Genomic DNA, 12,630 nt, shown 5'->3' with positions numbered 1-12,630 from the left:
TAGTTCGCGTTGTACGGCGCATATCCTTTACACGGCATCCTGTACGTGAACTGAAGGCCTTATATATAAGCTCTGAAACGCATTTACCATGGCAGGAACAGGCTGCGGCACTACTTTATGCGCTATTGAGTTGACACGCGTGCACATAGGAACAGAGTTGAGGAAGAAGTGAGCGTTGATGCGGCGCAAGGCTACAAATACGTGGACCCTTGACCCGGGCAGGCAGTCGGCATCTTGACAGCTTAGTCTCGGAGTGGCATCGAACATGCGCGAGATAGTCCACATTCAGACAGGCCAGTGTGGCAACCAGATTGGGGCGAAGGTAAGCCACCTCTACCACCTCGCGGGTTATTTCACGGCTCAGGGGATCGCGGTTGCCTTTCGGTCCCAGTGCCGGTCCCGGCGCTTTTTACGTTGGTGATTACGTTGCGTCCTAAACGCCACGTACTAGAATCTCGTTTCAGGATACGGGCGAAAGCAGTTGCCTGTAAAGCAGTCGCGGCTTTTAGCAGACGTACTGCTTTCGTTCTAAGTTGTGGCCTTTTTGCGTTGGACAATGTTGAGCCCTAGCTAATGCTCATCGAAGGCTCTTGTTCTTGACCACTCCTTTCGCTCTGACCTTTTAATTACTGCTCGCGCTTTGAGAGCGTTGAGATATTGTTGTGTTATGGCATATAGCTCAGACTTTATTCCCGGTTGTAAAAAATTCGAGACAATCGGTCTTGGCGGTGAGGTGACATGGAACAGTTTTATGGCAAATGACTGCCGCAAAGCGATCGGCGAAGATTCTTTGACGGAATTTTTTTTCGCGCGACCTAGTTTTCGCGTATGATGCAATCCAAAAGCCTCAAGCGATCTTAGGCCCTTCCGGTTTTCCGCCATCAGCAAGACACATGGCGGGTGAGAATCGATGACAGTTGACGAGTTGACTACAAAAACCAGTTGACAAGTGGAACTGTAGCAGTTATATGTTGCTTTCGCTGTGAATTACAGCATCTAAATATGATTTGACTGCCGCCACTGCGCGATGTGACGCCACTCTAATTACTGAAATCTTTTCCCGTCTGCAGTTTTGGGAGGTGATTTCCGATGAGCATGGCATCGATCCGAGCGGGGCGTACCATGGTGATTCGGACCTCCAGTTGGAGCGCATCAATGTCTACTACAATGAGGCCTCCGGTACGCGTCTGGCTGTATTTCGGTTGATAATTTCACTTTGAAGCTTCCCCGTCGAGTTTATCTTGCCTTGCGGCTGTTTCGCACTGCTAAGCATTAGGGAAATTTTCCGGGCCGTTTGGCACATGACTTCAACAGAAACAGCAAGCGAAAGACAAAACCGAACGCTGTGTGTATGGTTGTCCCTTATTCTCGCTCCTGCCTTAATAGCGCTGTTTGTGCTGTTAAGCTGATATCTGGCCTGTCAATGGAGCTTCTTCAACGGCAGGCCTTTGCTCTTCAAGCTTTAAATTCTACAACCGATCGCGCAAATCTAGTCAGGTCAAAGTGCAACGCCTAGTGACCTCTTCTGCTTGCGGCATGTTATGCTAGGCCATTGCAGCTTTTGAGGTTGCATTGCCACAAGTCCCGCAGGGATTAGATTGAAGGTTCTTGACCAAAGCCTTTTTTCTCATAGGCAATGAATGTTCACAACGCGAATGAGTTTGGAATAATAATAATAATAATAATAATCATAATTGGTTTTGGGGGAAGGAAATGGCGCAGTGTCGGTCTCATATATCAGCGGACACTTGAACCGCGCCGCAAGGGAACGGATAAAGGTGGGAGTGAAAGAAGAAAGGAAGAGAGAGGTGCCGTAGTGGAGGGCTCCGGAAAAATTTCGGCCACCTGGGGATCTTTAACGTGCACTGACATCGCACAGCACACGGGCGCCTTAGCGTTTTTCCTCCATAAAAACGCAGCCGCCGCGGTGGGGTTCGAACGCTGGTTTTGAATTCCCTCGTCAGGTTTGACGAGGACATAGTACGTCTCCCCTCTACTACGTTTCCTCTTGCTGCAGTGAGTTTGTAAGGAGTTTTTAACTCTATGTTTGCTAATACCGCCGCTGTGCTTCATTTGGAAGGGACTCGATCATGACATCCATGATTCGGCGGACGCATTTCTATGGAGGCGAGACCATAAAGAGCCGTGTGTTCTGCGATCTTATTGCGCGTAAAGTAACCCGAGGTGGTGCAAATTTATCCAGAGGCCGGCACTACTGCGTTGATGACAGCCCATGTACAGAATTCGGAATGTTAATCCCATATAGGACACCGTTTGTTTAGTAATACGGAACAGAATCGAAACAGGAGTCGCAACAGGACGTTAATGTAGTGACATCATTTTGATCCATCTCAATTTATCTATCAACATTTCACCTTCTGTTTTTCTGCTGAAAGATATTTAAATATTTTATTATTAAATATAACTGGATCATCTGTTTTAAGGCCGGGAGGTGGCGGAAGGGCCTAGTAGTGCCGCTTTTATTTGCTATGACACCTACAGTTGGTGCGCTCCATTTCCTTTCTTTAACTGGCTTTGTTGTGACGCAGGTACTTGTAATAACTGCACGGTATCTTTGTTGCCGCTAAGTGATATTTATTTTTTGTTTCAGAAGGTAAATACGTGCCTCGGGCCATCCTGGTTGACTTGGAGCCGGGAACCATGGACGCCGTCCGCTCGGGACAGTTTGGACAACTCTTCCGGCCGGATAACTTTGTGTTCGGTAAGGGGCTTCTCGGCTTAAAATCTACTACATAAACGCACCCACAAGAGCGCACAGTGCAGACTAATCTTTAAAGCGCAGAACTGGCTAAATTTGTACCCACATCTCTGTACGCACAGCGAATCCTCGCTCAGTATAATCCAGTCCGAGTGGCAGTCAGTTTAATACAGCCACGCAATCAAGTACTTCGAGTTTGAAATATGAGCATTCTCATCAGTTCCTTGCGAAACCTAGGCCGCCAAGATTGAGACGCAAGCTTGGTGGTTCATCAAGAATGTAGTGCGCCGTGAAAAGAGCATATTACGAGAGAGGCAACACATGGGCCATTTCGAAATTAAATTGAATCGGAATTAGCTCCGTTAATCGAGGAAATACAAGGCAAAAGCTGTCGGCGTTCAATGTGTTCATTGACGTGGACACCGTTCTAGACGCTTAAGGAAGTGCGTAAACTGGCTCCCCGGGTCAGTGGACGCTTCACTCGCCCTTCGAGTTACGTGACGATGGTGAAGACATGTGGGCTGCATGCATTAATAATAATTGGTTTTTGGGTAAAGGAAATGGCGCAGTATCTGTCTCATATATCGTTGAACACCTGAACCGCGCTGTAAGGGAAGGGATAAGGGTGGGAGTGAAGAAGAAAGGAAGAAAGAGATGCCGTAGTGGAGGGCTCCGGAATATTTTCGACCACCTAGGGATCTTTAGCGTGCACTGACATCGCACAGCCCATTGGCGCCTTAGCGTTTTGCCTCAGTAAAAACTCAGCCGCCACGGTCGGGTTCGAACCCGCGAACTCCGGAGCAGTAGCTGAGCGCCCTAACCACTGAGTCACCGCGGCGGGTCTCTGAATACATTAGCACTGATAACTTCGTGGTGGACACGCGGCACTGCAGTAATAGGCCGCAGCGTTCATTGGGTGATCAACCTCTCGCGATCATCAACTGCAACCTGCCACAGAGGCAGGGTGGACGCGCTGCATATCCAAAGTGCGGAAGGCAATCAAGTGGGGTTTTAAAGTGAAGGCTTTACTGGCCGCAAACTTGCTATTTCGCCGTGGCGATGCTCAGAGGAAGCACATAACGTCACAACGCGCGGTTCACCGCGCATATTTCTCTCTTTCTCGCTCCCTAGTCACTACTGAGCATGCGCCACTAGTAGCACCGAGCCACAGGTGTTCCGGCGCTGCGCAGCGCCATGCCTTTCCTCAAAATCCAACTTTCAATTTTCAGTTTTCTCTTTTTTCTTTCCCTCCCTCCTTTATCGCTTCCTTTACGGCGCGGTTCGGGTGTCCACCGAGATATGTGAGACTGTTACTGTGTCATTTCCTTTCCTCAAAAACCAAAAAAATCTAGTCAGCCGACGGCGTTCATAGTTCATTGGCGTTGAGAACTTTGAAAAGGCCGTTCATTTTCACGAAAGGAAAGGCGTAATATTAAATGTAATAATTAGTTTTGGGGGAAAGGAAATTGCGCAGTATCTGTCCCGTATATCGTTGGGCACCTGAACCGAGTTGTAAGGGAAGGGATAAACGAGGGAGTGAAAGAAGAAAGAGGTGCCGTAGTGGTTGGCTCCGGAATAATTTCGACCACTTGGGGATCTTTAACGTGCACTGACATCGCACAAGACGCGGGCACCTTAGCGTTTTTCCACCATAAAAACGCAGCCGCCGCGGTCAAGTTCGAACCCGGGAACTCCGGATCAGTAGCCGAGCGCCCTAACCACTGAGCCACCGCGGCGCACAACCGGCTCCATGGGTCAGTGGAGACCTAAATCTCGCTTTCATGCATGTGGCGCTGGTGTCGAACTGCAAAAGAATGCTTTGAATGCGTTCCCCACATTGGATAGGCAGCGCGCCCTCCCTGCCACCCTGGGAGGTGGCACGCAGTTAATGGTTGATCGCGAGATATTGATCAGCAAACGAACGCAGCGGCTTAGCTATTGCTGCAGTGCCGCATGTCAGCCACAACGCTGTCAGCGCTATTGCATTCAGGCCACATCTCTCTCCCACCACTGCCACATGCATAATAATAATTGAATGAGGCGTCCGCATATCCATATCCAGGCAGCCAGTTATGCGCCCTTCCTTTGTTCAACTCCATCGTCGTCTAGAACTTTGTCAACGCCAAGAACACAGTGAACGCCGACACCTTTCGCTTTGTATACCCTAGATTAACTGAGCTAATCCACATTAATTTTTTGCAGTTGCATGCCAACGCCACTTTACATGAAAGCGAAAGTGAGGTGTCCACTGACCCAGGGAGCCATTTGTGCGCCTTTCCTTTCGTAAAAATGAACGGCCTCTAGGTTTTCAACACCAATGCACCAAATGAGCGCCGGCGGCTCACTTGTTTTGCTCGGTTTTGAGGAAAGGAAATGGAGAAGCAACTGTCCATATCTCTCGGTGGACGCTAGATCGAATGGATAAAGGCGGGATGGAAACAAGAAAAAAGAAAACTTGAAAATGAATTTTTAAGAAAGGTGTGGCGCGACGCAGCGGCGGAACACCTATGGCTCGGTGCAACTAGTGGTTCATGCGCAGTAGTGACTAGACACGCTTACCCGAAATGGGCCGCTGGCTATAGTCTAGCGTAGCTCTCGCTACAAAAGATTCCATCCGCCTTTGACACAACACCACATCACTCAGCAAAACGCATAGGTGGCGCATTACACAAGGAAGGGAGGCGGCCGTCTGCGGGGACAATCCGGCATAAAACAAAAATATTAAAGACAGATATAACACAGGATATGAGCACAGCAGGCGGCTCTCCCTCCCCTGTGTTCATGTCATTTGTCACTCGTTTTACGTAGTGACTCGCTGGAGAGATTGTGTTCTGTAGCCGAGTACAATGCGAGCCATGACTTGTTGAATTGTTTGCAGACGTGAACATATATTTTCAAATTCTTTCATCCGTCGCATTATCGGAAACTTCCGCAAGCTGTTAACTTCAACTGTGTTGAGCGTTGCTTATCTCTCTACTCGCTACCTCCACCAAGCAGCATAAGTATAGTTTTTTCCGCCCAGTGCATGGCTTTCTTTCTACATGAATAATTCCAATAAGTTCGTTGTGTCGCCTCCCAGCCTCCACGTGGCCAATGAAACGCTGAGCAGTATAATTCAATATATGCAAATATTCATTGTTTGTTCTTCTTGTGATATTTAGCGTGCTTATAGAGAACTGTACTATTGTTGTTTTTGATAGTGCCACGTTTATTTGGTGTACTAGCTTTAACAAAATATTTTCAAATAATGTATTGTAATTGCAGTTGGTAATTTTCACCTGTATTCTAGTGCATTCTTATGGTGTTGTATTGCCTTAAGTATTGTGTATATTTGTTGCATATTTTCAGAGTAACGTGTGTAACGATTACTGCAGTCTGATGCTTGAATTTTAATAAAGAATGTTTTGGATACAACCATGTGTCTCCTCACGGGATTAAACTTAGTGATGCAAACGAAGCCTAGCTTCAGAAGGATCGACATCTGAGCTGCGTTGTCTTTTCTACGTTCTTGTTCGTTTTGAGTGCACTAAACTTTTCCTTAAAGCCTAGCCTTTGCTGAAACGAGAATGCAGATATTAATCACAAAGTGAACATATATGTTGGTGTTTACAACCGCACGCGTTTCATCAAGTTTTGTTGTTTTCCTCATAATAATAACAACAATAATAATCCCGTTGATCGCACTTCGTTCTTTTTAATTTGGTGGAATTAAAATGAAATGGCATATTTTCCAGTAGCGCAGCAGGCTACAGGGTGTTGTCGGTATAGGGAAAGGGGGCCTGCATGCGCATTAGCCCAGGGCCCCATTTTTCTTATTCCGGCCCTGGAATCGCACACAGCGCTCCACAACCCACCCAATGGACCACCGGTGTCCAAAGAATGAACGAAGGGCGTCTGCTACCAAACGTTAGGACTTCCGATGGAGGCCTATAGTTTTATCCCGAATACGAACTACAGACATCCCTGGGACCATCCCATGCAAAATAAAGGCGGCCGAATGAACGTCCTACGTACGTCCACGCCGGACATTCAGACGTCCTTCGGATCCCAAAATTAGGATATAAGTTCCCGGATACGTCTATAGAACGTCCCTTCCCGCATTTGACGCGCGCATGACATCCACTAGTACGTCACCACAGTTCGGATGCTCATACCACCATCGATGAACCCAATTCCTACCGTCATCAGCCAGACGGCCGGAAACGAACATTTCTTGGACCATTTTATGGCAGCTGCTAAAACAAATACGGTTGAAAGCTGTAATTCCTTGGCATTAGCTGAACACCCAAGGAAGAATTAACATGCATACAACTTTCTCAAAAACTCTGAGACGACTGCAGTCTGCTGCATTGAAGAAATGCGAAAGCATTAGCGGTGGTGGCTGCTGGTGCGTTTAGGTGCTTCGTTTGTACCACTAAGTACTTTCTTTGTACGACTAGGTGGTTCCTTTGTACGACAAGGTGATTCTTTTTTACAACTATTCGCTTCTGTTTCTTCTCCTCTTTCTTCTACTTCTGCTTCTATGCCTTTGAGTTGAATATGAAGTCATTTTTATAAGTTCCGTTAGAAGGGTCCCCAAAACTCACGCGTAAGCTTGAAGGTTCAACACGACTTTAATGTGCAGCGAAACGGGCGTAAGTACGAGAGTGGCAATATATGTGCTTTTTCCAAATTAAGATTCTATCCGCAGTTGCTACACCGCAGAACACAACGCCCCACATCACTCCAGCAAAACGGGTATGTGACATATTAATGACTGGATGTAGTCCTCAGCGGGAGAAATCTGGCAGAGTGCAAAAAAAATTAGGACAGCGATAAAAGATGGGTACTGCAGAGAGCCTCCCTCTGTCCTCGTCTTGTCTGCCACATAGCTCTTTTACCAGAGTGACTTAGTGCCGAGATTGAGTTCTGAAGGCCGAGTGAAACATAGCCATCACTTGTTATAGTCTTTACATGCCTGAAAACTAATTAAATTAATTCACACGTAACAGCATCCTAATATTATCCAAACTTAACTTTACCTATGAAATGCGGTGTTTATCCCCCTATTGGCTATGGCCATCAGGCCACTTAAGTCAATTTTTGTTGCCTTTCTGGCTGCTGTGTGAAGTGTGTTTGGATAGTGGCTTTCCTTTATTGCATATTCCAGTACTGATTTTCTTCAGAATACAGTTTGTGCAAGTATACGCCTTTCACAACCTGCCCCTTCAGGTCAGAGTGGTGCTGGCAACAACTGGGCCAAGGGCCACTACACCGAGGGTGCTGAACTGGTGGACTCGGTGCTCGACGTTGTGCGCAAGGAGGCGGAATCCTTCGACTGCATGCAGGGATTCCAGCTGACCCACTCCCTGGGCGGTGGTACTGGATCTGGCATGGGCACACTGCTCATCTCGAAGATCCGTGAAGAGTACCCCGATCGCATCATGAACACCTACAGTGTAGTGCCCTCTCCAAAGGTGTGTGACATTATCTGCAGGACCCAATTTCAGCATCTTTGAAACAAAGCAAACATGACATTTCGGCCTTGCTTTATAAGGCGCCTTCCTTGAATTTTGATTAGTCGGTATGCACAAAGTTCTCATTCTCTTCCTGCGGCTACCTCTAGGTTTCGGACACTGTCGTCGAGCCCTACAATGCTACTTTGTCAATGCATCAGCTTGTGGAGAACACCGACGAGACCTACTGCATCGACAACGAAGCACTCTACGACATTTGCTTCCGGACGCTGAAGCTCACGACTCCCACCTACGGAGACCTTAACCACTTGGTTTCTGCAACGATGTCGGGTGTGACCACATGCCTGAGGTAAGTATTTCTCAGCTTCGTTCAAGGGGTCACTTAAGCGCCTCATGCATGTTCATAAAGAGCCCAAAGAGGTCGACACCATCCGCCGAATTGCTAGTTCCGACGGCAGTGATCGGTTCAATATGGAACAAGCACTGCAAAGACTGCGGTCGCCAAGGTCTTTTACAAAATATTTAGAGTAATACATTACAGCTAATCTCCATGTATGAAGTGCATGTGGTGGCAATATTTTCAGAAAATACAATGACGAGCAAGAAAGCAAATAAAAGCACCCTCACCGTCCGCATAAAAACTAACAAACACCGCACCTGCTATAGCCAGCCAAGCAGCTGCTCAAGGAAGCTTTGAAAAGCACTTCAAGGAAAGTGAATTCGGCAGCGGCAGCAATAACGAGAAGGCGGCTGTCGTCGGGAATAATGGAGCGGCGCCTAATCTACGGCATGCGATTGCACACATTGGGAATAAAATGGCCGTGTTTAACCACTGTACCTCAAAAAACCCATGAGGCGAAAAGGTAAATTAAGGCCTCGCGCTGTAAATGATGAAAAACTACTCTGTTCAAAAGCAAACATCTCAAATCTCTTGGAAATAATTTAGGTGTGTGTCAGTGGAGAATACTTTTTGAACTTTTTCTCCTTTATAAAGCGCACATTTATCTCGTTCAGCTCCTTAATCCTAGCGTACAGGACCTCCATATAAAGCATCACGTATATTGAAATCAGTTATCCCCGTTTTCTCTTTGGGAAAAGGGAATACAAATTCCCACGTTTTGGTATGGAAGTTTTTCTTCCATAAATAGTGGCACTTTCTGAGGACGTTGGGAGCAGAGTACAACATTAGCCTGCTGAGCAGTCAGTATGGAATAAATACTGGTTGCCATTGTTGGGAGATGGTGGTTTAGGGCCTGGAGAACGATCACATAATTCTAAAGTGCCACGACAACCGGCAGACCGGTGAAGTTAATACCCATCGATGTTCTCCTAATGTAGTAATTTGTATAACCTTTGAAGCTGGATACGAAGCAGTGACCACGTGAAGAATCCATTTTTATTTTTTGTGATTTTGCCAATGAATCGAAACCAGCAACCGAAGAAATCATGTTATCTTACTGAAGCTGGTTTGTTTCTCCGCCGTTGTAATTTGGCTGAGGCAAATAACAGGCATGCAGTTTTAATGTTCTCTAGAACAGACTGGCAAAGTGTAAACTATGTCACTTCTGAAATTTTCATGAGTTCGTTCTTTCATTGGGCTTCGTTGTCTGCACTGGCGTGAAGAGAACTGAATTTCAAATTTGATGACCCGATATTCAAAAGCTTTGAATGAACAGCGCGCAACAATCGCGACATTCTACAAGATGCCTCCACTGACCGTTGTAGCTGCTCCACAATCTTACCACAATCTTGTTCTGACTGTTCCCAAACAAGAGCGCCCAACATACCTCTAAATTCTCTCTCCCCTTGTGAATTAAGCGGGCTTCTAATCAGCACCGTCCCATTCCTCACAGATTTCCTGGGCAGCTGAATGCTGATCTTCGCAAGCTGGCCGTTAACATGGTGCCCTTCCCTCGCTTCCACTTCTTCCTGACTGGATTCGCTCCACACACGTCCCGCGGCTGCCAGGAGTACCGGGCTCTGACTGTGCCGGAGCTGACGCAACAGATGTTCGATGCCAAAAACATGATGGCTGCTTGCGACCCCCGCCACGGTCGTTACCTGACAGTTGCTGCAGTCTTCAGAGGCCAAATGAGCATGCGGGAAGTCGATGACCAGATGCTCAACATCCAGAACAAGCAGTCGAGTCACTTCGTTGAATGGATCCCGAACAGCGTAAAGACAGCTGTCTGTGACATACCGCCTCGAGGTCTGAAGATGTCTGCTACTTTCATTGGGAACAGCACAGCCATTCAAGAGATTTTCAGGCGGATCTCCGAGCAGTTTACAGGTGACCATCGTGTTTGATTTGAAAGTGCTTCTTAAAAGCACATGCTTTCATTGTAGGTACCCATTGCTGTCGAGTTTCTGGGACAGCGCATTTTCGGGGACAGTTCTAGGAGTGTGACCCGGCCTGCTTGATATATTATTTTTTTTGCAGCTATGTTCCGCCGCAAGGCCTTTCTGCATTGGTATACTGGAGAGGGCATGGACGAGTATGAGTTCATCGAGGCAGAGTCCAACTTGAACGACCTGGTGTCAGAATACCAACAGTACCAGGAGTCCACACCTGAGGACGAGGGGGAATTCGAGGAGACCCAGGCAGAGGCCTAGTTTTTTGTGTGCAGCGCTTTTTTCTTTCGCTTTACAATAAAGTGTTTGTTTGTCATGGATCCTTCTTTTTGAGCCAGGTGCTTGTGCACTTTAGTATGTCGTAGGCCCGGACTGCGTCACAAGGATGGTCTTGCAAAGCAGCTAAACCTTACTGTATTGCAATGTGCGCACATCTGTAAATAGCCGTGTGACTGGCGTTTTCGACATTTTGACGAAACTCTAAAATCTGTTAAAAGCTTCTCATCGAACCACTTTTAGAGCGAACGCAAGGTGATCTTAAGGAAAACAAGTTTTGATGAGCTATTATTGGTCTCGGATACTTCCTGTCAGATGATGTGGCAAATTCTCTGTGCTGTCGAAACTGATATGAGACGAGCCGGTTTTTAGAACATCGCTTCGGAGAATACATTTTGCCTATTATTCTCAGTGTTATTTGACTGAGTTTTTTTGGCGTATTATCTAGCCATCATCTTTTGTTTCATATTTTTACGATTTTTAACAAAAACATCAGTGACGGGATCTTCGTCAATACTAGGAAGATCGTATCACTTTCCTTGAGAGGCTCTTCTACTTGAGGGAAGGAAAACACGATGAGAAGACGCCGACAGGACATCGAGTAGCATTTGAGGCTGCTTGACCAATTCATTGTTCAGCGATAGTCGAGCTCCTCGGGGCTGCTGAACCTGTAGCGATCGAACCACAAGGCCCATATCTCGTTCTTCTGTGAGCGGCATAGCCCTAACCCGGGACGCAGAGCAGAAAGGTTCGTCGCCAAAGGCTTTGGCGATTCGCCACTGTGAGGAGCCCTCAATCCTTAATACTCAACGAACATTACCCGTGTTGAATTCGGCGCTATTGATTCAGAATCCCTTAGCGTGGTGTCCACAGAAACAGAGGGTAGGTGCTTTGGAAGCCACGCGAGCTTTCGTGATCTGAAAGCCCTATGGTTGGAAGCGGGAGCGATATTTCCGGCGAGGGCCTGGCGTAAACAGCTCTTTGTCTCTATAGCAGTTTAGCGTCAGCATCACCAGCTCTTAACGCGATAGCGGTAAAGGCCCCGTTCACCCGAAAATCCAGTGCCGATGTTCGTGTTTTCGGTGTTGTGAGTGAAAAATCGCAAGATCTTGATTGCCCAGGTATTGAATGCCCAGGTATTTTTGGATGCAAAGTAGAGAACGACCGTTTGCATATATGGTAATTAACCGATTGCGCTACCGCGTTATACCCTTAGGGCGGAGCTTAAGTGATCCTTCCAAGTTTTGCATGGCAGGTATGAAAGCGCTTCCTCATGTCCCTGAGGGGCGCAAGTATGTCTCCGTAGTACGTTTGCATTACAGGATAGGTTCCCACTTCGTCGACTACCGCTTGGTTTTATGACCGCGAGCTGTGGCGTTCGTGATTTGATTCCCGGTGTGTAGAGCCCATGTCATGGTAAGTGGTTCTCAGCTGGTAACCCCATGGCGGAATATTTGGGAAGCCTTCTCGATGGGGCTACCGCTGGTGTAATTACGACTGATTGTCTGCGACTCGACGTTACTGTGAAGGATCTGTACCATCTGTTGTCGTCGGCGACTGCGAGGATTTTCGTGGTCAAATAGCATCCAGGTCGCGGCAGTGTAACGCGAAATTCGGCGACAACTCGTGCACTGCTGGATTGGAACTCGTTGCATTTTTATCGCCTTACCGTAATATCCGGTATACAGTCCGCACGCAGTGTATAGTCCGCAACGCACAATTTTGGCTGCATATGGATTGTAAAACTTTTATTTCCAACAGTTTGAGAGGCTTTAGGCCCCTCGCCTAAACGACAGCCAGAATGTCCTGACTTGTGGCGGCGTCTTC

General features: G+C 47.2%; 1 protein-coding gene across 1 annotated transcript; it reads left to right on the top strand.

Moving 5' to 3' along the window:
- LOC144132378 (tubulin beta-4 chain-like) lies at nucleotides 1-10,845 on the top strand. Its single transcript, XM_077664738.1, has 7 exons — nucleotides 1-322; nucleotides 1,071-1,179; nucleotides 2,612-2,722; nucleotides 7,931-8,175; nucleotides 8,325-8,524; nucleotides 10,029-10,465; nucleotides 10,616-10,845. The coding sequence occupies exons 1-7, from the start codon at nucleotides 266-268 to the stop codon at nucleotides 10,786-10,788; spliced, it is 1,332 nt and encodes a 443-aa protein (XP_077520864.1). The 5' UTR covers nucleotides 1-265; the 3' UTR covers nucleotides 10,789-10,845.
- Nucleotides 10,846-12,630: the final 1,785 nt, after the last annotated feature.

The sequence above is a fragment of the Amblyomma americanum genome, chromosome 1, assembly GCF_052857255.1.
Source record: "Amblyomma americanum isolate KBUSLIRL-KWMA chromosome 1, ASM5285725v1, whole genome shotgun sequence".
In the NCBI taxonomy this organism is placed as follows: domain Eukaryota; kingdom Metazoa; phylum Arthropoda; class Arachnida; order Ixodida; family Ixodidae; genus Amblyomma; species Amblyomma americanum.
This window is presented reverse-complemented; position numbering and strand designations above follow the sequence as displayed.

Excerpts from the sequence above, each read along its gene's own strand:
- LOC144132378 (XM_077664738.1), top strand. The coding sequence starts at position 266 with ATGCGCGAGATAGTCCACATTCAGACAGGCCAGTGTGGCAACCAGATT. Across the intron at positions 323-1,070 it reads GCAACCAGATTGGGGCGAAG|TTTTGGGAGGTGATTTCCGA; the intron begins GTAAGCCACCTC and ends TCCCGTCTGCAG. Across the intron at positions 2,723-7,930 it reads GCCGGATAACTTTGTGTTCG|GTCAGAGTGGTGCTGGCAAC; the intron begins GTAAGGGGCTTC and ends CTGCCCCTTCAG.